Here is a 24970-nt window from a genome sequence, read left to right as displayed (position 1 = left end):
CACGTGAGAGAGGGAGGGGAGGTCTAGGTCAGGGTGGGTGGAGAGACAGGCCCCTCTCTCCTGGGCTTGGAGGGGGCTCAGCCTAGCAACAGGGTCCACATCCCAGGGCCAGGCCTGGTCGGATATGGGGAGTCGGGGAGTGAGTGGCAGGGCTCAGAGCATCTGACTCAGGGACTGGCCACGAATAACACAGACAAGGGTCTCTGTCCAGCCACCCCAGCCGTGGGGCCACCCCCTTCTCATTCCCACCCAGCTAGCTTGTCCTGATTCTCTGAAGGCAGTGGTCCCACTGGGCTGGGAAGGGTCAGTCACAGCTGGAGAGAGCCCTGGCCAGCCTAGAGCCCCACATCGGACGGCGCTCGGCAGGTGTGAGCTCTCAGAACCAAGGGCCCAGGAACTTGACTGTGAAAGGAGGGCCGTGAGCACATTTAGATGGAAGACACCAAAGCCTTGGGTCTGCATAGTGACTCAACAGCCAAGGGCAGCCTCTGGAAGACGGGCTTGCCTTCCCTCTGGCACTTTGGGACCAGGGCAGATGAGGGAAAACGAGGGGAGCTGGGCTCCGGCTGGCAACGCCTCCTTTCTAATCACAAGAGCTGACCACCATGGATTAAGGACACCCAGGCAGTAGGGAGCCCAATCCCCAGAACTATGTGTGTGAAGCACAGGCCGGGGAGGACGAAGGGGCTTCATCGTGAGTGGCAGCCGGTCCCTGCCAAATGCAGGGCCTTGTGTGGGGCATTCAGAGAACCTGGTTCCGCTGCTGCACTGAGGGTGGAGGCGCCGTGCACGCTGGGCCCAGGAAGGGTGGACTTGAACGCCCTTTCAGCAAGGCCCTCTGGACGCTGAGGGGAGAGCTCCCGGAGGGGAGGGCAGTCGTGTTTGCAGTGCCATGGAGTAGGGCATGGCGCACAGAGGTGTTCAGCGAGCGTTGGAGGAGGGAAAGGAGGGAGGAAGGAAGGAATTTTGTGGCTACAGTGGTGTTAGACCAGGCAGAGAGGGCAGAGCTGGGCACGGGTGGCAGAGAGGCCTTGGGGGACAGTGGGACCACACCCCTGAGGTCGGGGTGCACCCACCTCTCTGGAGCATGGCCTCCCCACCCCACTCTCAGCTCTTCCCCAGAAGCTGTCCAATATTTTCACCAGTTCAGTAGAGTCCAAAAGAGCCTGGGGATTCAGGAGTGGAAAGGGAAAAAAATCGAATATTAGGTATTCCCTCAGAAATGATGGGAATGCTCGCTAAGAGAGGAGGGAGAGAGGCAGGAGGATGGAAAAGAGGAGGGGAGCAGGGGAGCAGGAGCTGTCGCTTATCTGCTGGCCACTTGCTAGGTGCCGGGCCCTGTGCTAAGAGCGCTTGCCACCTGAGTGATCACACTCACCCCCTCCACAAGAAGTTCGGTAACTGTCCAGCTCATCTGAGCCAGTACGTGGCAGAGCTAGGACCGAAATCCAGGCCATGCAACCAAATCAGGGCTCGTTTCATCCAGAATTATCTATACACTGCTGTTTTTTTTTTTACAGTCACACACCCACCTCCCACCTTGAAGAGGGTTAATAACCCAGCCCTGCCACGCAGGCTAATGAGCTTGGTTTCCATGGCAGCAGATCTTAATTAAGACCACATGGATCCTCCCACCCTTGCCACTACAGCCCTGACACATTGGTGGGAGCGGTAAGATGGACGTGGGGCTTGGAGACAAAGACCCTGCCCTTGGCCATGTGGGCCTCAGGGCGCCCTGATGGGGACATTGCACAGGGTCACAGATTCATTGATTCCATCTTGGCGATTTCTCATTGAGCCCTTCCCCCTTACCTGCCACAGCCCCTGGAAGCATTGACCCACAAAGATGGCCCCATCCCCATGGCAGCAGGGACACTGCATAGCAGAGCAGCCTGTTGCATAGCAACTGCATGGGGCCCATTTGGGGTGGGGCTGGACCAATGAGGATGTGTGGGCTGCAAAGGGGTTGCCCGGACTGAGGCCTCTGCCTCCAGTCCCATATCCCCCAGACCCCTTTCCAGTGGAGGGTGAATAAGGCCAGGCTTGGGCTGGGACAAGGGGTCATTCTGGAACCAAGAATTAAAGCCAACCTGAGGGAAATGTAGTCAGTTCGTCAAGTACCTCCTATGCACAAGCCCTGGACGTCTGTCTTCCGCAGGTGGGGAGGGGAACAAGTACCAAGACGACGCCAGCCGTTCTTGATCTAGACATTTGCCTGGCATTTCTCAGGCACCTCTGACCTGGCTCCACCTTTCTGAGCACACGTATGACTTCTTGCTCTTTCCAGATGTGGCTCTAGTGAATGTCATCCCTGCTGCAAACTAACAGGAGACCCCACTGCCCACTGCAAAGCTCAGGCCCTCCACCGGCCTGCCTGGCCACTCGCCCGTGGCAACTTTTCTGACTCTTCCACACCCGGCTGGCTCTTCCCTCAACTCACCTCTAAGTCCTTGGCAGTTATTCCTGCCCCTCAATGCCCACTGCCCCCATCCCCATCCCACCCACCCCATGAGTTTGCTCACCTGGCTCACTGGGTTTCAGGAGGCACTGAAGGACAGTGTAAGGTCTGGAACGTGGGATGGACTTGATAAACCTCTCCTGCCACAGTTCACTTGTGCGTCTGAGACCGGAGTGCACACCCCTGTTCCGGCACACGGCTCCAGCCCACGCACATGACTTCTCATGTCCTGACTCAAAGCCAACACAGCCATGCCTGGGCTGGGTCACAGCCATGTTCTTAAAACAGTCAGGAGCCTGTGCTGCTTCTCCACACCTTCCCTTCATCCCCTTGAGGGTCACTTTTGGCAGCTGTAGATCAAAGTGAGTCCAAAGGCAGTGACTCGAAAGTGGCGATTATGATTGGGTGGACAATCATGGAAGGCTTGCTGGAGGAGAAGGCAAAGGCTTGGCACTTTGTAGGCGAATATGAGAGGTGAGGGATGCAGATGAAGAATGGAAGGGAGGGGGCCTTGCAGCCAGTGTGGTGAGAGGGTGCTCTGGAGGTGACCTCAAGTACTTTGCCCAAGGGACAAGACTGAGCCTTGGCTGGATGGCCAGCCCCACCTGGAGCAGCTCCAAACCATCGGGAAGGTCTAAACAAAGAGAAGGGTGAAGAGCTGACAAGGCCTACATGCCGGCATGTATCCTGACCCAACAAGCATCAGATGGCCTCCTTGGAGCGGGGAGTGGGAGCAGAAACCAGATTTATTAAAAAATCTTATCTGGAGGGTTTGCATTTCAATGGGCTCTGGATTTGCATATTTTAACAATAACCTCCTGTTCTTCTGTCTGGTCAGTGTTCACTGGCTGTCTCTCCAAACGATGATCGCCACCGCTTCAGTAAACCCTTCCTCATCCACAGGTACAACACAACCACTTTGCTGGAAGAGGGAGGATTAAAGGGCTTTTCTCTCTGGGCTGGAAACAAGGCTGTCCGGTGGTGACCCACTTCTGGCCTCTGGGCACTCCTGCCACAAGGGCACAGCCACAGCAGGAGGGAACAAGGGCAGTGATGGGGCAGAGAGAGGATTCAGTCACCCATTTGGTCAGCACTTATTAAATACCTACTGTACACCAGGTGCCACGCTGGGTTCTGGGTGAGCATCAGGAACAAAATGGGTGTGGGTCTTCCCTCATAGAGCGGAGACAAACATGAAACAGACATATCCACAAAGCTGAGACCAGAATGGTCCCAAAGTGCAACAAGGCCATGAAGGAAAGAATGAGGAGCTTGAAGGGACACCTAATTTAGATTGTAAGGGCAAGAAGGGAAACGGAGACTCAAGGGAGCAATAGGAGGTAGCCAGGCAGAAAAGGGGCAAGAGCTGCTGCACCCCCAGGCAGCCTGGGGGATCTGCCCCTCACACTGGGGAGGGGTGCCGCCAACTGCCCTGGCCAGGGTGGGCCTCAGAGTCTGGACCATGGTCAGGGAGGGGCATGTCGAGGTGTCACTCTGCAGTGACCGCTGGGGGTGTTCTTGAGTCAGAGCTTTATGATGACAACAGACGGGATTCCTTGAATCTCTAACAACCATATGTGATTTATTAAAGAGGTAATTAAAGTATTAATATATTTATAACGTGCGCTGCTTCTGCCATTGTGCTGTGATCCCTTCTCACTCCAGGACTGCAGAAGCCCCCAGGCGTGGGTTCATTCTTCCTTCAGCAGTTACTGAGAGCCTACTAAGCACGGCCCCCCGGGCATTCACCAGGGCACCCCCCAGGCATTCAGCAGGACACATGATTCAGGCCCTGCCCTCCTGGGGCCTTAAACAAACAATTTCATCATTCATTAATTTATTAATCATTAGCTAAGTGAACCGGCAGGCAAAGTTCAGGTGGGAGGGCAGAGTTCCTGGAGAGCCCCCCACCTTGGGTCCCAGGAGCTCACTCTGAGTTCTCTGTCCATATCAGCGGAGGTTTCCTCTTCACCAGCCTTTTATACCAGCAGCTGAAAATACTCGGTCTATCCTCTCAAAATTGCCCAAAATTCATCTTTAAAAGATACATCTTTGAGAAACAATCTTTCTGTAGCTGAAGCTGGTGCACAAAGCTGGCAATGCTGAAAACACCTGGGGGTCACCAAAACACCTGGTGCCTGGTGTTGGGGGATGGAGATGGGGACCCAGACGGTCACCCCAGGGCAGCTTCAGGGGCATGCAGCCTGTGCAGTCACACAGGGCTCCACACTCAGAAGGCCCCTCACATGGGGTCCAGTGCTCTGCAGTCACCATCTTGACATGCCTAAGATGTTATCTTTGAACTGGTGTTTTGTAAGTGAAGTCTGTGGACAAAGGAGCATGTGTCAGGGACTTCGAGTCTCTGCTCCTGCGTGATTCTGCCTCCCTCCACCTGCCTGATCCACGCACATCCCAGGTGTCATCTGCAATCACTGCTGTCCTCTGTGCCAGCCAGCAGAGGCCCGGGCACAGGTTAGGGGAGCTGGGGCCGGGCACACTCACCCTGTGGTATCCCAGGCGGGCAGCACCGTGGCATGTCTGGCTAGCAACAGAGGCTATATCTCAGCAGGGATGAGCCTCTTGCCTACGTACCTAGCGTGTCCCTGGCACAGAGTTTGCAATGCCCTTGAGCATTGCCTGTCCACACAGGTTAGGGCAGGGGGTCCTTAGGAAGAGGTCATGCCCTCCACTGGGGCATGTCACATAGTCCATGGCCAGAGGGAGGGAAAACCCAGCACTTCTCAGCCCTGAGCTGCACCCCTGGCTGCAGGTGGGGCTCTTGGGGCCCACAGGGGTCCCCTTGCCATAGGGAGCAATCCCCCCTGCCTGGGGTCCGTCCCTTCTAACCATCCGGAGTCTCTTTTGGCCAGCTCACCCTCCAGGCATAAGCCGTGAAATACGAATTGTGTAATTTCAGTGATTCTGCATAGGAGGCAAATGCTCTGATATTGGCATTTAAAACTGGCACTGCACAAAATAAAGATGAATGGTAAAATCCGTGCTAATAATCTAAAATTTATATCTTTCTTTACTTAAAACGACATCAAACAGCAAATAAAAAATACCATGACAAGTTGAAAGAGAGAGAGAGAGACCATGGAAGAAAGGAAAAGCTTTATATTTTAGTACTTTAATGATACTTTTTCTTGCTCTTGGAACAAGGGACCCTGAAAATCATGTCTTTCTTCCCAGAGCAGTGATGCTGCTGGGGTTGAGGCATGGATGCTTCGGTGGGCCCAGCATGCAGGGGCTGCTGTGCCAGCCAGCAGTGGCATGGGCATAGGTTAGGTGGCCAGGGTGGGTCACACTCAGGCTGTGGTATCCCAGCTGGGCAGCACAGTGTCAGAGGCTGTACCTCAGCAGGGATGAGCCCTGGGTACCATCCTGTGTGCTAGGGGCAGAGGGGAGAGCAAAACAGCTCGATTCTCTGGGAGAATAAGACCTGGAGTTGCCTAAAATAACAAGGGCGGATGAGGGTTAGGAGTCAGGTCAACATGTGCATCCACGAGTGGGTGGGCAGGGACTGCGCCTCCTCAGGGACCCCACAGGAACAGGTAGAACAGAGCTGTGCCCTCAGTGAGACCTTCAGGGTTGCACAAGATACAAATCTGTGTCTCCTCCTGTACTTCATGGCTTGGGGAGGGGTGAGCAGGGAGCTGGGTATCACCAGGCGCTCACACATCCCCACAGGAGCCAGAAAGGACCCTCGGCTCTGAGGTTTGGACGCCCACTCTGAAATCACCTGCGGGGGCTCGATAGCCCTCTGAGAGCACTCTTGGCCATGGGCCGTGGGCCACCACAGCCACCTCAGACCTCAGCTGCAGCCCTGCCTATCCCTCCGCCCCCCAGCACTGAGCAGGGTGTTGATTCAGACCTTCCTGGGGCATTTGTGGTCACAGACTGGAAAACCAGTGCAGGCTGATGTTTGTTAAGAGCCTACCATGCAGCAGGCACTGCCCTTGGACATTCCCTCCGTCATCTCATTGAATCCTGACCTCCCCACCCCACCAAAGTGAATCTTTTAAGATGTCTATGATGTCACACAAGCACTAATCAAGCATGCATGTGCACACGTATGGGTGCACACACACACACACATGTTGTCCAGGAAAGCTCAGTCCTGAGGTTGGGTCTGAGGCCTATGACTAGGAGACCTGGTCCTCACTCCTGTTTGAGAAACAAATCTCTGTCTCTGCCTCTTTCTCTGTCATACACAGGCACACAAACAAGAGAACAGCAGTGCAGGATCGTGTGTGATAATCAGGAAGACTTACTGGAGGAGGTGGGCTACAAACCTAGACCTCTGAGGAAGAGGAGGGTGTGGATGGCCAGTGAGGAATGACAGGGAGGTGGAGAGAAAGCCAACCACGTTATTTCTGAGACAGCTCTGGACAGGCCACGTTGAGGACTCTGGAGCCTGAGAAGGCAGGTAGACGAGGGCCAGCTCCCAGGGGGCCCTGTGATCCTGTGGGCAGTGAGAGCAGGGTGAGCACAGGGATGGATGCCCCCAGGCTCTCTCCAGCATGGGTTTAGGCAGGTTTCAGACAGTGAGGGACCAAGGGGGACTCAGCCCCACCCCAAACCTCCACGCTGCCCTCAGAAAGGTGGTGGTGGCATAGGAGGAGCCAGTGGGGACAGTCCCTTCCTTTGGTGGCAGAATGCAGTTGGGTGCTCAGGGACCACAGGCTAGCCCTGCTCTGATGAGGTGCTCATTCTACACTCGGTGAGCCCATTGTAAGGGAGGGGAGAGGAGGCACACGCAGACAAAATGACTCTCACACCAGCCTAGTGAGCTGCCAGGTTGTACCTGGAGGACGAGGAACTGATGGGGTTAATCAGGGCCGTCTTCCCAGATGGGGAGAGGCGCCCTGCACTCTGGGCCCCACCTGGTCCTCCTCTAGAGCTGAGACCTGTGGGAGGCAGAGAGGAGGCAGGGGAGGAAGGGGATGCAAGAGGGGGAGAGGGAGTCGAAAGAGAGCCAGTCTGGTCTATCAGTCTGTCTGTCTGTCTGCCCACCGGCCACAGGCCTCGCCTTCCGCAGGGAGCCACGCTGGACAGGTGAAGCCTTTCAACCAGCTCAATCATCGTATTTATTCTAATTGTATCGTAATCGTCCCCAAGGAGCCTGGTTCAAATGAGCTTGACATTATTAAAATTTTAATGCCCAGTTTTCATAGCTGAATGAATATTTAAAGGGTATGTCCCAGCTTAAGTTATGATGATGAAGAAATTAATGGAATGTCTTGTTTAATGCATGGATATGTGTTGATGCAAAAAGTGGCAGAGGGATGGGGAGGGGAGGGAGGCAGAGCCCCAGTGAAAGGGGCTGAGAAGGAGCCATCCACCTGCCACCCTCTACTGCAGTAGGGAGCAGAGAAGGCCCCGAATCCTGGGCCAGGACCACTTGCTCCTCCTGAGGGGGGCCCAGCTGGAAACAGAAACACAGTCCACAAGGTTAGTGATGTCCCCAGAGGACTGACCCCAGTAGCCTCCAGGGAGGCTTCAGGGAACTGTTCCTGACCCCGGGAGGGCAGCCCTGGCTTGCCAACCCTCCTCGGGCACCTGGAGGCAGGACCCAGGGCCTCCGTGGGGAATGCTGGCGAGGTCTCGGAAAGAGGATCAGCAAGGGGGGGCTCCTGCATCCCCACCCAGGTTCCCACCAGCCACAAGCCCAGGGCCCTCCTGGGAAGGACAGCACACTGCTGAGCAGGAAGGCTGGACAGAGGGACAGGAGACAGGGCACGAGCAGGCGGCAGAGAGGTTCCGAGGTAAAGGCACACAAAGAGCAAGGATTGGCCATTGCCCCACCCGGTCTTCCTCCCCATCGCCCTTCTGGCTACTCCTGCGTCGATCCCCCCCGTGGCATCTCCTTGCCTCCCTCTCCCTCCGCCTGCTCTGCCTCATTCTCCCCCCATCCCTGCGGCCTGACCCGGCCTCTTCTCCCCAGGCCAGGCTCGCTCTGTCCCACTCCTCCTTCCTCAAGGCAGAACCAGGGCTTGGCAAGGCTGGACCAGGGCCTGGCCAGGAACCAGGAAAGGAGGGAGGGAGGGAGGTCTCCCTTCAGGCCCGAGCCGCCTTGTAGAGCTGCTCCAGCTGAGAAATCTTCCCAACTGAGCCTGACACTTTATTTCTGCTGAGAATTAAGAAAGCACGGGGCTGTATTTTATCTCGCCATCTCATCCGGCACCTCTCCGACAAGCCCCGCGAAGACTGTCTGGACGCTGACCACCCTCAGATCATAATGGGACATGAAAAATGACCCCAGGAGTCACAGCTCCCTGGGAACCAATTTGGTTCTGCTCCAGCAGTCTGTCTGGAGCACCCTGTGGGTGCCCAGCCCAGGCTGAGGGCAGGAAGGAGGCCAGAGGGGACCCCAGATCCCCCCTGTCAGGAAGCCCACAGTCAACGGGAGCGAAGCCGAGGGGCCCGTGTGTGAGAGAGTCCAGCACTGTCCAGGGCTGGCATGGCCAGGGAGGGCTCCCAGAGGGGGCTTGCCAGGCCTCAGTTGGGAGCATGGCACCGAGCAACACAAACACCCAGGGGTGCCCGTCAGGTGGAAGGCTCCTGCACAGGGAAATGTCATTTGCTTTGTTTAATTTGCTACAGAAGAGGGAACCCGTCTCATCAGAGATAGCTCTATCCTCACCCCTGCCCATCAGCAGGACTCGCCCCAGCTGCTCTCAGGCCCCCCTGGAGAGACTGGCCGGGCAACACAGAAACAAGGAATCCCTCCCGGCGGTCCCGACCCTCCTCCCTACATCACCCCTAAGGATGAGGGTCTGCTGGGCCTGCTCTGCCCCCTGGAGTGCAGCCCCCAACGGCCTTGCTCCCTTCCTCCTCTCCACACATGTGCCCCCAGCTGGGACAGGGTGGCAGTGCCCCGCTGGGTCTGGCTCACACACCTCTGCCTGCCCCTTCTCAGCCAGACCCTCCTCCCATCCTTTCTGCAGAAGCCTGAATCTCCCATCTGGCCCCTTCCCACCCTCTGCTTTGAACTGGACCATCCCCAAGTCCGTCCTGCCTGGTTCCCAGCATCTTCTGAACATTAGACAGGTGTCAGGAGTTGGAGGTTCATTTTGATATTAGCATTTACCACCTGTGTGACCTTGGGCTAGTTTCTTAGCCTCTCTGAAACTCCATTTCCCTGATTGAAGTTAAAGACGATCTCTTCGCATACGTCACCAGACAAGTTACGTATACAGCAGCTGTTTGTGTTCTCATGGGTGTGTACCCTTTGGGGGACCTACAAAGCCTGAACCGCCTTACAAGTCCATTCCCAGCCTTGAGTGTACCTTATATGGAAAAGGGAGAGCTCCCTGTAATGTCCCTGCCTCTGGGTACCAGCAGGGCTTCAGACACTGGGGGCTTTATTAGTGTGCTTGGGCTGCCATAGCAAGATACCCCAGTCTGGGTGGCTTAAACAACTGAAATGTATTTCTCACAGTTCTGGAGGCTGGAAGTTCAAGATCAAAGTATGGGTAGGATTGGTTTCTGGTGAGGCCTCTCTGGCTTGTAGATGGCCACCTTCTCACTGTGTCTTCACATGACCTTTTCTCTGTACGCACACATCCCTGGTGTCTCCTGCCTTCCTTATAAGGATGCCAGTCCTGTTGGATTAGGGTCCCATTCTTATAATTTCATTTAACCTTAATTAATTCTTTTTAAGCTCCTTCTCCCAATACAGTCACATTGGGGGTTAGGCCTTCGACATATGAATTTTGGGGGGACACACTTCAGCCCATAACAGGGGCCCTGTGGACTAACCTCAAAAATGAATAGAAGGTCAAGATGAGGAGGCAGGGGGTGGGGAGAGGGTTTGCAGGCCCAGGCAACGGGCTTGGGGAGGAAGGTGCTGGCTGTGGGGGTTGGGAGTGGTACAATAGGTGGTGGGGCCGGATTTGGGGGGGTCAGGCTGGAGAAGCTCCCCTTTCCAGATGGGCCTTTTCCCCACTTACTCCTCCTTGGGGCCCCTCATCCCAGAGCCACTAGGGTCTAATGAGATCAAGTATAGAAAGGCCAGTCGCCCTGTACCTACCATCCTGGCTGAGTCCCAGCTCTGCCGCTCCTCGGAGCTTTGCTTTTCTCATCGGCAAGATGGAGATAATAATCCCTACCTCCGAGAACTGTAAAATACCATGAGCAAGAAAGCTGTAAAAATATGTCCGGGAGAATACAGTAGCCAGAACTGGGCCCCAGTCAGTCCTTAGGGATAGAAGAATATTACAGGTGTGAGGGAGACTGGGAAGAAGTATTATTCTCGAGGAAAAGGGCAGCCTAGAAAAGGGCAGGATGCTGAGTCTGTCCAGGGGACCCTCTCCTATAGCCAGACGCCTGGTCGGCCTTCTGGACCCTTCCCTCGAGGACTGGAAAGAGGGTTGTTATGGGGAAGCCAGAACTTCATAAGTCCCTCTTCCTTCTTCCTGTGGTTGGAGTTTGCCATAACATGGCAACTTCCTCTGCTGCCAGAGCTTACGTACATAGCCCCTTTCTTTCCCTGAGCCCCTCACAGTGGCCCCCGCCCCTGGCTGCTGTGCCTCCGTTGCTGTCTGCCCATGTCCTGCCTCCTGCCTCTGTCCTTCCTCGCCCTGGCACTGCCCTTCCCCTCACCTCATCTCCACGTTGCTGAGTCACGGGCACCCACACTCCCCCACCCAGTTGTCTTGATGCAGCCAAAACTCACTTCGAATCCGAGACTGCAGGGACGCGGAAGCTTGTGACTGGCTGGTCCAGCCCCAGTGCAGACGGAAATTAGCAAGAAAGTCTCGAGGAGCAGGACAGCAGCGCAGAAATAGCCCTGGCAGGCCTGGCTCCCAGTCCTCCACGGGGTGGCCTTGGAAAGTACATGGACTTCTCTTGACCTCAGCTTCTCCATCTCTAAAACGGGGGGGTGTGCACCTGCCTGCCTGCCTCTCAGGGTCTGTTTGAGAGGGCAGTGCAAGTGCAGGGAAGGCTCAGGGCAACCATGCCAGCACAGATGTTAAGCGCTATTCCATTTGGTGGTCCCTCTCTCATCGTTGTTTGAAATGTGTTGGGACCTCAGGGCTGGAGAGCCCACCTGCTGCTTTGGGCGAGGGTTGAAGACAGGCTGCAGAACCTGGGACACTTGGAGTTCAGAGCCCCCTAGTGGCCTGAATAGGCCACGGACGCGGATCCCGAGAGAGGCCTGGCTTGGAGAACCAGGCTGTTGTGCCCTAGTGTCCTCCTGGCAACCAGACACCACGGGAGGCGAGTAGCTGTGTCTGCTCCACACACACCCTGGGTGGACATCCCTGACTGCAATCAGGACCCCAGCCCCAGCTCTGCTCCCACTGAGGAGCCCCTTCTAGACACAGACCACATCTGTGAGATGGCATAGGGTGGGGTGAAGTTCAATGTCATGCCTTGGCCTATGTAGGGTCTATCTGTAGCCAGAGACCAGCTTGTTTCAGCAAAGCCAGCTGTCTTGAGTGAACCAGGGCTGGGCCAAAGGTGCACTTTGGGGACATGAGGGCCTCGTGTGCTACAGAGGGGCAGGGCCAGGCACTTCTGCCAGCCTCCGATTCTGAAATCACAAGCTAGCAAGCCCTGCTCAGAATTGGAGGAGGTGGCACCGCAGGGTCTCCTACCCAGAGAAACCCTCTAAAATAACGTGGCCATAGGGACTGTGTGGTGGAGGGGAGATGGGGGAGCTCTGGGAAGATGTGCGTGTGTGCAGCGGTGTGTTAGTGTATGTGTGTCTGTGGGTGTGGTCTGTGTGACTACCTACACCTGTGCACCTGTGGGCGGGGGGTCTGCCCCCTCACCCTCAGGCCCGCTGTAACGCTGTCCCCTGTGCTCTGTTGCAGATGAACCGGCCGATCCAGGTGAAGCCTGCGGACAGCGAGAGCCGAGGAGGTAGTAGCTGCCTGCGCCAGCCCCCTTCACGTGAGGGCTCACTTGTCTCTGCCCCCCACCCCCTCCTCTTCCCCATGCAGCGACTCCCGGCCTCCTCCTGCCCCCTGGGGACCTCATGTCTGGGGGTTGGGGACAGGGCTTTGGAGTGCTGGGTGACTGGTGTGGAGAGACAGTGAAGGGAAGTGCAAGGTTGGGTCTGCTGGATGGTGGGGTCTATGCCATATCTGAGCAATCTAGAAGCATGTCCTGGGGCACCTGGGAAACTGCACTGGGATGGGCCTTGAACAGTCAAAAGGGCACCAGGCTGGGAGGTAGGAAATGGTTGCAGCTGCGACCCAGAAGGATTTGGGCCCGAGGAAGTCAAATCTGAGGGGGACTGCCGTGGGGGTGTGAGGCCACAAAGCCAGTGCTGAAGTCAGGATCCTGGAGGTAGATATAAGCGAGCAGGAGATGTCTGGAAGACGACAGGGGAGAAGGACACGGCCTCTCCCCACAAATGCTCACTCCCAGCCTGAGGAGGCTCAGCCCCGCCATGGGGAGCCAGGCTAACAGCCTCACCTTGAAGCTCAGCCTGGAAGGGCGGAGTAGGGGGCCAGCCAGGGCCAGCTGTGTCCCCAGGTGACTGCCTCCCTCCCGCGCAGTATTGCTCACCCGCACCTCAGCCCCAGTGGTGACCTGGGCTCAGCCGGGTCCCTAGGCTCCTCTGGATAGGATCCAAACACTGCAATTTTTAAAGGAAATGAAGATAGTAAAGGAAATACCACCGGCATCACAGGTCAGGCCTCCACCCAGGCACTGGTTTCTCCCACAGCAAACCTCACCTGGGTGAGAGAAAGAAGCACACCAGTGCCCGAGGCTGGAAATGACTTGCAGGCCCCTGCTAGCTCTCCCCTTTCTGGCCTCCTTGGGGAGGAGGGCATTGTCCTTCCTGCTGCTCATGTGCTGGACACAGACCCTCACCCCTGGCACTGGGCCCTGCCCCACTGGGCCCTGCCCGGCCTCAGCCCTTGACTGTGCTCTCAGCTGCTCCCTAAGGCAGGTGGCCAGAATGAAGCCCTGACCAGGTCAAGGACCCCCAAGGGGAGGCTCTGTCCTCTCCACCAGTGAGGGGCACCACCCCAAGTACAAAACTAGGTGGTGAGCCCAGCAGCCATGCATAAGAAGGACACCCCCAGTGTAATAGGGGAAGGCACCTCCCTGCCTCCAGTCTCCTCCCACAATGGGAGAGACCTTGGCCACCCCTCCCCTGGAAACAGGAGCTGCCCAGGAAGAGCTTAGAAGAATCCAGGAGAATACTCCATTAGGCCACTGAGAGGAGTGTAAGGAGTTGGGGCCTCTCCTGTCCTGAGAAGGTGACATCAGGTACAGCTTCCACGGTGCTCCCCCAGCCTCCCCTTTCCCCAGGCAGGGTTAATGGACCTAGCATGAAGGCCCAGGTAGCAGGACAGGGTAGCCAGTCACAGCTGTCCTCTGCCTCCTGGCCAGGAGCTCTTGGCTTCTTCTGCCAACACCCCCACCACCATAGGCTCAGGTACCCGCATCCACCACCCTTCCCAGGCCCAGGTCCCACTGACCCTTGGCCCTCCCTGCCCATAAGCTCAGCCAGGCACTGAGCAATTTCTCTCTCTCTCACCCTCCTTCCCCCAAAAATATTTACCAGGAAATGAAGGGCAAAAAGTAAAATAGACTAAAGCTTCCTGCAAATTTGGAGAGCCGATTGTCCTGGAGCAATCCGTAGTGTGGCCACAGGTGGCCTGCACACCCCTGGGACATGTAGTCCCTTCTAGAACACTCCCTTGTCCCTTTCAGGTCAGGCCACTGCCCTAAGGATCCCAGCAGGGCCCTGACCTGGCACAAGGCCTCTAAGGCTCAGGCTCCTGCCCAACCCCAGCCTCAGATCCCACCCATCAGGGTTTGTGCTGCCTGCAGGGGCCCCAGGCTCCAGGGCACAGACCTGCCTCCCCATGGCCCACTGAGCACTTCTGTCCCAAGGACCCTGCGGTAGAGTCCAACAGTTGGGGGGTAAAGCCCAGGGGCGAGGGCCGGGGTGAGCAAGGCCCGCCTAGCACATGCCGCCCACTCCTGCTGCTTCCCGGGCAGTGGGAGGAATGCTGCCCTCACTCAGCCTAACCCAGGGTACCTGGGCCTGTGCCTAGCAGAGCAAGGAGCCTCTCCTGCACACTGTCTCCCAGGTCACCAGGCATGCAGGGGCACCTGCAGCACCTGTTCATGCAGCACAGCCAAGAGGCAGTGGCAGAGAGAAAGCTCTCATGTGCAGTAGCTCTCTTGGGCTGGGACAGAAGGTGCCATCAGCAGTCCCAGAGAGGGGGTCCTGGGGCGGGGGCAGCCAGAGGCCTCAGAGGAGAGGAGACTCCACACCTGGGGAAGCAGGAGTGGCACGAACGAGGCCCCAGCGAGCGAGGCCTCTGAAGGGGTAGGGGGACTCTCGGTGGTGTGGAGTGGACAGGTCAAAGTCCAGCCAGTTTTCTGCAGAACCGGAGTGGGAGTCGCAAATGCCCTCTGCCCTGCAAGGTGTTGCTGGGCGCTAACTCAAACCCTTTCCTCCCTTCACTTGCTTCAGAGGCAATAGCTCTCTGGCTGCAAGTTGCTAACCTCATCTCCTTTTTCCCATATATCTCCTGCCACTGACAACTGCCCCAGACCAGATTAATCAGCTCTTTTATCCTTCCTCAGTAGAAAGGGGGGGAAATGAGAGCCAACCCTAAACATCTATCTATTAATTGCATATTCAATATTAAGCAGCGAGATGGTCCTGAGTCAGCACTACTGCCAAGCTATTTTTTAAAAAAGGAAAGTTAGTTTAAAATAATTAAATAGTCATTAAATACTTCTTCTGGGGGGAATGGGATGGGGGAGAGGTGAACATATAAAAGGATTAAAGAAATGGGGACCAGGAGAAGCTGTGGAGGGAAGGGCTGGGAGGGGGCAGGAGGGAAGGACAAGAAGACAGGAAGGAAGCCAGAGAGGAAAGAGCAGAGGGGAGAAGGGGGAGGGGCGGGAAAAGGGAGGGGTCCCACCCTGGCTCAGCAGTGAGCCCCCCTCATCATCCTGGTGACGGTGTCCCAAAGACCCTGGAGACCTGGGACATTGTGCCCCTAGGCCCCCCAGCAGCCCTCCAGGTGCACTTGAATGCTCATGAGCAGTGCAAGGGGATTTATTTCCTGCTGAGATTGGGGTGTATTAGCTCCCTTGGAGGGAGGGGGAATGGGGTGGCAGGAGGAAGGCTCGTCCCTGCCTCAACCACCACAGAGGAGGCCACGGCCCACTGCATAGTCACCTCGTGGTCCCAGCTTCTCATTCCACATCTCAAGCTTCCAGAAGTGTCCCCGGTCCTATCAGCCCACATGCGTGAGGAGGGGGCCTGGGGATGGGCGTGGATGGATGTTGGCAGGAGAGCTGCGTGTGCAGGGTCGGCTTTCTAACTTTCGGAGCTCTAGTCTGTGACACGGATGGATTGCTAGCCCAGGCTGACAGCCACCGTCCTGTCGGGAACAGTTCAGGAGCTGTCCTTTTTCCTCCGGTGTGAGGTTAGGTCCAGCCTTACCTCTGAAGGGGCTGAGTGAAGACCACGTATGGGAAATGCTCTGTGTGTACAGAAGAGGGCCTGGCTGGGTGCTCAGGTAGGGCACCCCAGAAAGAATGTAAGACGGCAGTTATAGTTCTGGTCCAGGTTCTACTCCCATCTTTGCACGGAGTGAGCTCCAGGCCAGGCGCATCCCCTCTCTGGGCGCCCCCTCCTCACCTGGTGGGTAGGAGGGCCCGCTCTTTAGTAAAGCTGTTGTTTTCTTTATTTAGTAAAGCAGTGACTGAGGGCCCGGAATTTTACACAAACATGTTTAACCCATACAACAACCTAGAGCAGTGGATGTTATTGGCCCCATGTAAGGGTGCAAACCAAGGCACAGAGAGGCTAGGCAACTTGTTCCAGGTCCCAAAGCCAGAAAGTGGCAGAGCCAAAATTGTAACCCCTCCCTGTCAGCCACCAGAAGCCAGGTGCATCCAACTCCCAGGATGGTCTCTCAGACTCTGAGCAGCTTGGGGACAGCCGGAAGGCACCACAGACATTTGTTACGTCTCTAGGACCATTCTCCAGGCAGCCAAGAGGGAGAAGAGAAGGGTCCCAGGTGAGAAAGGCAGGTCCGGGCTGGACAAGGAGCTCCTGAACCTACCTATGAGACATGAGAGACCAGAGCTGGAGCGGGTCAGAGAAGAGAGAGCTCACCGTGGCCTGGAGCAAACAGGGAGGGCTTCTTGGAGGAGGTGGGAATGGGACCAAGAGGTGTGAGGAGCCACTGATCTGAAGGGAGATTACAGCAGAGGGCATCACAGCCATAATGTCCCTGGGCAGGAAGAGAGGAGAGGGCCCCTGCTACCACCACCAAGAGCCGGGGCTCCAGTTAAGGAAAGAGAAGAGAGAGCCTCCCCAGGAGCCATCCCTCTGTGTGGGGGATCTAGTTAACCCCACAGAGCACACTGGAGCAAGTTGTACTTAAACTCAGATTCACCCCCAAATAAGCAAACCAACTCATTAACCAAGGAAATGAGGCAGGCTGGGGACAGAGAGGAACCAGGTGGAGGGCACGCCCCTCTGCCACCTGTCCTGGCCTTTGCAGCTGGCCATCTCAGAGGCAGTGATGCCTTCCTAGGACATGCACGGTGGTGTCCTTTGCCTCCTGGCAGGCAGCTACACATCACCCCAAAAGCAGATTCATGCTCAGCATCTGAACTGTGTCCACAGGTGCCCACAGTGTGCTGCCCCCTCCCCCTCCTCCCAGGTCTCAGCCCAGGTGAGTGCTAAAGCCAGAAGACAGGACAAGCCCCCTGCCAATCTGGATCCTGCAGCCAGGTTGTGGGGGCTCCTTTCAGGGAGTCAGGTATGGGGAGGAAGAAGCTTTGACTGCCTTGGTCTCTGGCAGCAAACTTGCTCGGGAACTCCCTGGGCTGAACTGGGGTGTGTGCCCATCCCGCTCAAAGAGCCTAAGAAGGTCAGTGCTGGACAGGGGTCCTTAAGGAGGGACAAGTCGTGAGACCTGGATCAGGTATAGCAGATAGCAGATGTGTGCTATCTCCCGGCCCCTAGAAAGCCCCCCACTATTATCATAAATCACCCCCACCTCCTACCAGTAACTCTCACAGTGAGAAGGTTTAGCCAACGAGGGCCTCATCCACACTGTGTCTGAAGCATCCCAGGGCACTGTCACATGCCTTCCACGCAGAACACCCTCCCCAGTGCGCCATACACTCGCACACAGACAAAGGCACCATGACACACACCCAATTTCACACTCGCACCAAGGGAGGCAGGAAATAAACGTCCTCCCCAGGGACAAGGTGGCTGGAGGAGGGACGCAGGCTGGGACCCATCAGTTATTTCACCAACACGAAATGATGAGAAAAAACAGCAAGATGGCTGGCTGGGGAGCAAGGGACAATTTGGAGAAGTAAGAAACCAGGAGGGTTTGGGAGGAAAGTCCTGGGAAAGAGGATTCAGGGAGTCCCAAGGAGCTGCCCACCTGCCTCTGCCCATCTCTTTATCTCGCTGTGTTTCTGGGCCCATCTCTGTCTGTCCTGAGGGTTCCCTTTGTCTCTTTCTACCCATCAGCTCCATGAGAAGCAAAGTGGAGGCTCAGTCCAGCCGGGCCTCAGGGGTGACAGACCCAGCTGTTGGCAGTTCACTGTTCCCAAGCCACAGGCTCGGGAGGGGGCAGGTCTGGCACTGGGCAGCCTGTCCAAAGGGAACACGGCACAGCTGAAAACATTCTCCCAGGGTCTGCCACCATGGCCCTCCTCCTCGCCCCAGGAGCTGGAAGCCACACACGGGTGGTTGTCTGCATAGCAGAATCAGACCCGATTGCATAGAGAAGCTGCCAAGTGCAGTCACCAGCCGACACAGACCTTTGGCTGTGACCAATGAGGCCTGAGCTTGAGGAGAGGTCCTGTCCCCTGAGGGTTTCCCCAGTCCCTCCCTGGCCAAAGGGTGTGTTTTCCTGAAGAGGCCTTTGTCAGGCCCAGGGCAGGGAGGCAAAGGAGGCAGCTGAGAACTGAACCTGAGAGGACCTGGGGTAGGCACACTGGGTCCACAGAAGGGAGCAGGTGACTGTGAGCAGGGGCTGAGCTTGCTGTCACAATGTCCTCTTGTTCCCGGCTGGCTGCAGGGCCTGGGGAATGCTGGAGAGAGGCCAAGGGGAACGGCCTGAGCTCCAGCCATGAAGGCAGCCCTGCAGGGGTAGTCACAGTGAGCTACTCTCTGCAGACCCCCAGGGAAGCTTCTAGAGGGTAAAGGAAACTCTTCTAAGTCCCCTCCCTCCCCAAGTCCTTCAGAGTTGCCTGGAGCTGAACATCCCTGTCGTTTCAGGTTCCATTTCCACCCTTGGAAGCCATTTCTCAATCTGGAAGCCCAGGTTCTTCTTTCCTGCTTCCATCTCACCCCCGTCTCTGTGTCGCCATGTCCCTGTCCCTCGGCCTGTCTCTGGAGAGGAGGGCATGGGAGGTTGGGGGCAGGTGTGACAGCCTGTGAGTCATTCTGTTTCCACCTGGAGCCTGAAGCTGGCACTGGCCAAGTCACCAAGCAGCCACGTGCTTACAGCCTTTGGGCTCCCCCGGTGCACTTCACGGCGTCCTCCCCTCATGCGGCAGCGGCACTGGTGTGGCAGCGGAGTCCCGCTGGGCCAGCTAATGAGGTTGGACACGGTGCATGTGACACACTCCCGGGCCCTCCCCGAGGCCACGTTCCCCATCACAAACCCGCGGCTGAGTCGTCCTCCTGGCCCCTCCACCATCTGTAGCCCCATTGGGTCCTGCAGCTTTTTCAATCCTATTAAGGTCCTCATTTCTCCTCCAAGCATCATTTTATTTCTAAACAGACACAGACAGCATGCTGTCCATGCTTCAAGGGGTTGTGGGACCAGCTGAGGGTGTGGGGCAGCTGCTGCGGTGGTCCCAGGCCTGGGGGCTTGGCTGCGGAGCCCCGATGCTGGGTTTCTCACTTCCAGACTCTTCTAGCTGTTCAGTCCTATACCCTAGAAAGGCAATTTAGCGAGTGTTTAGATGAAATGGACATGCAGGCTGGTCCCACGTTATGAAAATTCAATATACAGGAGTGTCAATTTTCTAATCTTAGGAGGCAACAAATGAGTCACTGGATGAAAGCTTCTGGGTGAACGGAAACCCCTCAGAGCTCTGCTGAGAAAGCCCTCAGTCCAGGCAGAAGGAGTGGCAGAGAAATGTAAAGCTGGACGGCCAGGGCCACTGTGCACTGAGTCAGCAGGAAACAAAGAGCCTCCTCCTGGGGCCAGCACATCCTGACATCTGATTTGGGGCTCCTGGTTTGTACTCTGCCTGGGAGACACAGGATGGGCTTACCCCAGTCCAGCCCAGAGAATGCAATCTAGGGTGAGGTGCCCAGCCACTGAGGCCCCAAAACAGCTACCTGAAGGAAAAAGAGTCTGTCCCTCAGAGCAGAAAGTACGTCACCCCGGCTCTTTCAGAAGCCTCTGAAAGCTGAGCTGTGTGAACGCCACTTACGGGCCCATGTGTTTGTGTGTGTGAATGTGTGTGTCTTGGCGGGTGGCACTTCCTTGTTTCCCCACCAGACCCTGCTCCAGACCCAGGTGGCCTCAGCTCCTTGGGGCTATGACAACACCATCCTCCCTTCCTATAGCTATGTCTTTGCCCAGAAGCCCTGGGGGAGGCACTGTGGTGGACCAGGGGGGACATTGGGTTGGAGGATAGCTAACTGCCCTGTTGGCCAGGATGTGGCACCTCCCTGGCCTGGAGAGGCCCCAGGAGCCCTTGTGTCCACTGTACCCTGAACCTTTGAGTCTGCCTCTCACCCAGCTCCTTCTGTTTCTAAAAATTATCAAGAAGCAGAGCAAACCAACCTCACAGCCTCTCTCAGTCTCCTTTTCTAGGGCTTGGAACCCCAATTTTGTCAGCCTGTCCTGTTCTGACTCCCCCTGACTTCTCACACTATAATTATAATGTTTTCCCTTGAACACCAACCAGCCCCAAAGCCCATGTCCCAGCAGATCTTGTGTATACTTGAAGCCCGCATTTATTTTGGACTGATGCTTAAGAAAAGACATTACGGTGTTCAGCTTGAGAGGTTCGCGTCAGACATAAGATAGGACAGTCCCTATAGTCCGTGGTGCTCAGGGAGCAGCCTGCGGCAAGGCCACTGCCAGCCTGCCAGGCCCTGTGCACATGGTCTGAAAGATCTGGAAGGGCTGAAAGATTTGACAACTCATGGCCAAGGCAAGTTCCCACCCAGGGCATTGCTTTTTCAATGGTTAGGAAGTTCTAAGACATACCTGACCACAATCCCTCCCATTTTTGTTTAAGCATTTCCAAGTGTTAGGATCCTTAGATCATGGTGCAGCATTCCCCTGCACCCAGAGGGGGTTTTATTCTCAATAATCCCTGTTCTTTAGGACTTTAAATGTAAAGAAATCTTTGTCTCCTTTCTTTTCCAAGCACCCTTTAAAAAGAAAATTTTTAAATCCAGGAAGCCTCCTGTAGTTTACACAGCTGGACCCAAATGGTAGCTGTGTGAGGATAGAAGGTCTTTGTGGTTGGGGAAGGGTCCCTGGAGAAGGGTCCCTAAGGAGGGCCCCGTGGAAACTCCAGTCGGACAGACACACATTATAAATACATCTGTAACGCCTGCCATGGTTGCAAAAATGTAATTAACTGCAAACCTGCTGAATTTAAATGGACTTTAGGTTTTTAGCTGGGGGGGGGATGTTGATTGATCTGCATTTTGTTTTTGAAGTTTTTTTTTTAATCCGTTCGGAAAGTTAAGTTGAAACTCGCAGCTCCTCGACAAATTCCCTCTGGCCCCGGCTAATTTAGCAAAGGATTGTTTCAGGGGAAATGGGATATTAATCATAGCAAATGGGCTTCTAGATGATATTTAAAAGCTGCCTCATGCATGTGTGCCCAATAATAAGAATGACAGAGAGTGGGGACTGTGGTCCTCTCATGTCCCACCCTGTCACCACTCCCATGAGAGATGAACAGGCTCAGAGAGAGCAAGGTTGCTGCCTTCTTGGCCGGGCGGTCCTCGGCACTGCACGGAGGGATCGCTGGCATGGGTGTGACATATCCAGGGGCCCACCCCACTGAGAACAGCCTGATAACCACATGGGAGTGGTGAGGGGGTCTTGGGGGCGGAGGGCAGGAAGAGGGAACAGACAGCACAGACCAGAGAGGTCAGAATGGGTACACCTGCCTGGCCTTCAGAGGGGAGGAGAATTTGAGCCCAGAATAGCTCAAAAAGCCGAGCTTCCCAAGTTGGAAAATAACTGGAACCAAGGCAGGTTTGGAGGACTCCAAAAGGCCAGAATGGGGGGGGGGTCTGCATTAGGGGAAGGGTGAGAGTGGGAGCACTGATTTCCAGAAGCTGCCTTACATTGATGCATGGAGGCAGAGGGAAACCAGCTACACTTGTGGGCAGGGGAGTGGACGTGACAGAAGGACATGGTGTTGGGGAAATAGTGTTGGGGATCCTTGGCCAGAAGGAGGGAAGGTGAGCAAAGGAGGGCAGGGAGATCCTCTGACTCCCAGCTCCCTGCCCCGCCCACAGCGCTGCCTTGCCCTGAGACCTGCGTTGCAAAGCAGATGGCAACACCCCTTCGTCAGTGGAACAGTGAACTATGGACTCATCCCTGATGACAGCTGTGGCAGCTGTTTTATTTTTAAAATCCAGTGCATGGGGAAAGAGAGAAAGTGGCAGGGGTGAGGACCTCTGACAGGGTTTGATCGAGAAAGTGCAAATAGAAATGATACCACCCAGGCCAGAGCTGTACTGAACATGTGAATTGCCAGAATGGGGCGGGACAGGGAAGCCTTCCTGGAGGTGGTGATTATGGGGATGACAGTTTTCCTGAGAGGAAGTATCTGGGATAAGTGTCATAGGCAAAGGCATGAAAATAGAAACAAGCAGGGCAAATGTGTGGCATTCTAGATATTTTTAAGTAGTATAGAAGAATTGGTTTGGCTGGAGAGGAGGATCCACAATCTGGAATATGAAGACCTGGATACGGTGCACAGTAGGGCTCACTGCTCCTCAGATTCCAGGGTGTGTACACCTGTGCTCATGCACACGCACCCAGTGTCTGCATCTAGGGGATCCCATCTCTATGCATCCTTCGGCCCAAGCTTCCCAGGCCCGCCCAAGTCTGTTTCTCCAGTTCATACTCCTGTCCAATCTTCCTGATCAGACATGCCCTGTCTGCTGTTAGAGGGGCCTGCTCTCTCCCCATCCAGCCCAGCAACGTCTGTAGCAACAGCCACTGTGGCTCTGGATAGAACCAGAGGGAACCAGTCCTCCCCCTGACTCATCAATAAGAGCAGCTCGAGCCCTGCACACTTGGGTGAGCAGCACCCCCATTTCCTGGAGGGGAAGCCAGGGCTGGGAGAGGAGAGGTGACTTCCTGAGGACCACACAGCCAGTAATCAGTCCTGGGCAGGCTCCATTACTTGCTGGCATCTCATGGGTCTGTGCTGGGGTGGTGACACCCAGCAGACGTTCTCCCAGTATCCATGCTGACCATCAGATCCACAGACAGTGAGGTTAGACCACAGTTTTCGGGATGGGCTCTCCAGTTCCTTATGCCCTCACCTATGCCCTTTATGAATGGGAGAGGAGGGTAGTAGGGGCTTGAGAAGGTCTGAGGCTGGACCTGTACAGATGCAAGCCCAGCCCACAGCAGGATGAGCCTGTCTGTGGCTGTCTGTGTGTGGAGGGTCAGCTGGGAGGAGCAGGTAGAGAAACTCCATTCATGCCCAGGTGGAGAAGAGCCACGCGGAGCAGTCAGGGCCTTGTCTGTCTGGGCCTGGCCATTAGAAAGGCTTTGCAGGGCCTAGAAGCAGCAGGGACCCATATCGAGAACAAGCCCATGATCCTGACATCCTGAACACCACATCCTGACCCTGGAATGGCCCAGTTGTCTTAGGAGGCTTGAGGCTTGCACATAAATGGCCAATTGCAAATGACTTTAAACTGCAGAGAGACAGTCCTTGCTCCTGGAGAGCTGGACCATGAAAGACAGATGGATGTGGGTCTAGGAAGACATTTTTTTTCACACCTCTGCCAAGCTCTGGGTCATATAGAAGCTCACAGTCTGGCGGGTGGGTGGAGAGGGGGCCAGTTGATGGCATTATAAGCACCAGATGAGCAGTAGAGACAGCACGTGTCACAGAAGACAGAAGGGAGGCCTGTGTGAGCTGGAACCGTCAAGGAGAGCTTTCTGGAGGGGATTCCAGGCTAAGAAGCAATGCAGGCCCCATGGCCTAGAACCCGTCCAGGAAAAATGAGGAAACCAGTTGGCCCAAAGAGAGTTCCAAGGAACACCAGGCTAAAGATTTGGGGGTTTCCAGAAGATGATAGGGAGTGCTGGAGACTATGGAAGAGATTGGTGATTGTTGGAAGCTGGACCAAGGAAGACAGGCCACCTGCTCGGAGGACTGCACAGGGTATCAGGGAGACCAGCAAGAGACCTACTTAGCCTCCAGGCGGGAGGGGATGGGCAGGGGGCATGGGAATTAAACTACGGGTTCAAGAGCCCTTTGTCACTATGACATGCACACCCCAAAGCTGCCTTGCACTGCCCAGTACCTGCTGCCTTCAGATCTCCAGGTACATGCCCGCATTCGGGCACACCTTTGGATGGTCCTCTCTGATTCTTCCCACCTGCCCAGCTCCGCATCGTCAGGCAGAGCCCCCATCATAGTCCACCTGGCTGGAATGTCTCCTCCAGCTGTTCACCACTGGCCTTTCCTGCTCAGAACCCCTTTCCTGCCCTCTGTCTGAGCCATAAGTCAGGCAGTGAATGTTGGTTCTCATCTCTCCTTGGAGACTGTGCCCTCCTTGAGGCAGGCACATCCAGTCCTCCTGGGCCTATGCTCACACTCCGAGTCCTGTGTCCCACCCATGTCTCTAAGCAGACACCTTCTCCACCGTCTGGGCTCTCTGCTGGGTCCAAAAGCAACCCCTCTTTCATCTTCCCAACCAGCCCCAGAGATGGGGCAGAATGGGCAGGGGGGCTGGTGCCACTGACATTGGCATTCTCCTTGCAGCACATCTTAATAATTTAATGGCTATTAGCAGGGCTGCCGTGGCGGTGGGGGAGGGGGTGCAGGGGAAGATTTATAGAGAGAATTCACTCCAGGTTGGGGTTTTGTCTTCCTCTGTTTTCCTGGCATTTATCATGCGTGTTTTAATTTGGATCGGAGAGTTGCTACCATCTGGCCATTATCGCAAAGAAATATTCATTTTCGCTGAGTGACACAGGCTCCATTCATCACAGAGAGCGCTGATTGCCCCACGAGTGTGGGGCTGCACTTTCTCCTTCATTTGAAATGAACCTTGAGCTGTGAGCAGGTCCAATTTGCCAGGAGCAGAGGTACATGGCGGGCGGCTGCCACTGACCCTTCCAGCCAGGCTGGCAGGGAGCACGTTGGGGGACAGCCAGGCTGGGAGTGGGGAGCAAGCCCCTCTTGCCATCACAGCCTTCCACCTCCCCTCACCTGTCCTGGGGGAAGCCTTGGTGTCCCCCTTGGTCTCACCCCAGTCTTCTGACAACCAGCCCCCACACCTGCCCCCATGTCCAGTGTGGC

General features: G+C 55.8%; 1 protein-coding gene across 13 annotated transcripts in view; it reads left to right on the top strand.

The window, feature by feature from the left end:
* CELF4 (CUGBP Elav-like family member 4) overlaps positions 1-24970 on the top strand; it is a 295953-nt gene that overhangs the window by 214839 nt on the left and 56144 nt on the right. For 8 of the 13 annotated variants that reach the window (XM_063076585.1, XM_063076584.1, XM_063076581.1 and 5 more), the window contains exon 3: positions 12283-12331. In XM_063076585.1, the coding sequence (XP_062932655.1) occupies positions 12283-12331 (49 nt within the window). Of the gene's footprint in view, positions 1-12282; positions 12362-24970 lie in introns of all 13 variants that reach the window. The other 5 variants (XM_063076579.1, XM_063076577.1, XM_063076575.1 and 2 more) reach the window with 1 other exon arrangement.

The sequence above is a fragment of the Cynocephalus volans genome, chromosome 13, assembly GCF_027409185.1.
Source record: "Cynocephalus volans isolate mCynVol1 chromosome 13, mCynVol1.pri, whole genome shotgun sequence".
Taxonomy (NCBI): Eukaryota; Metazoa; Chordata; class Mammalia; order Dermoptera; family Cynocephalidae; genus Cynocephalus; species Cynocephalus volans.
This window is presented reverse-complemented; position numbering and strand designations above follow the sequence as displayed.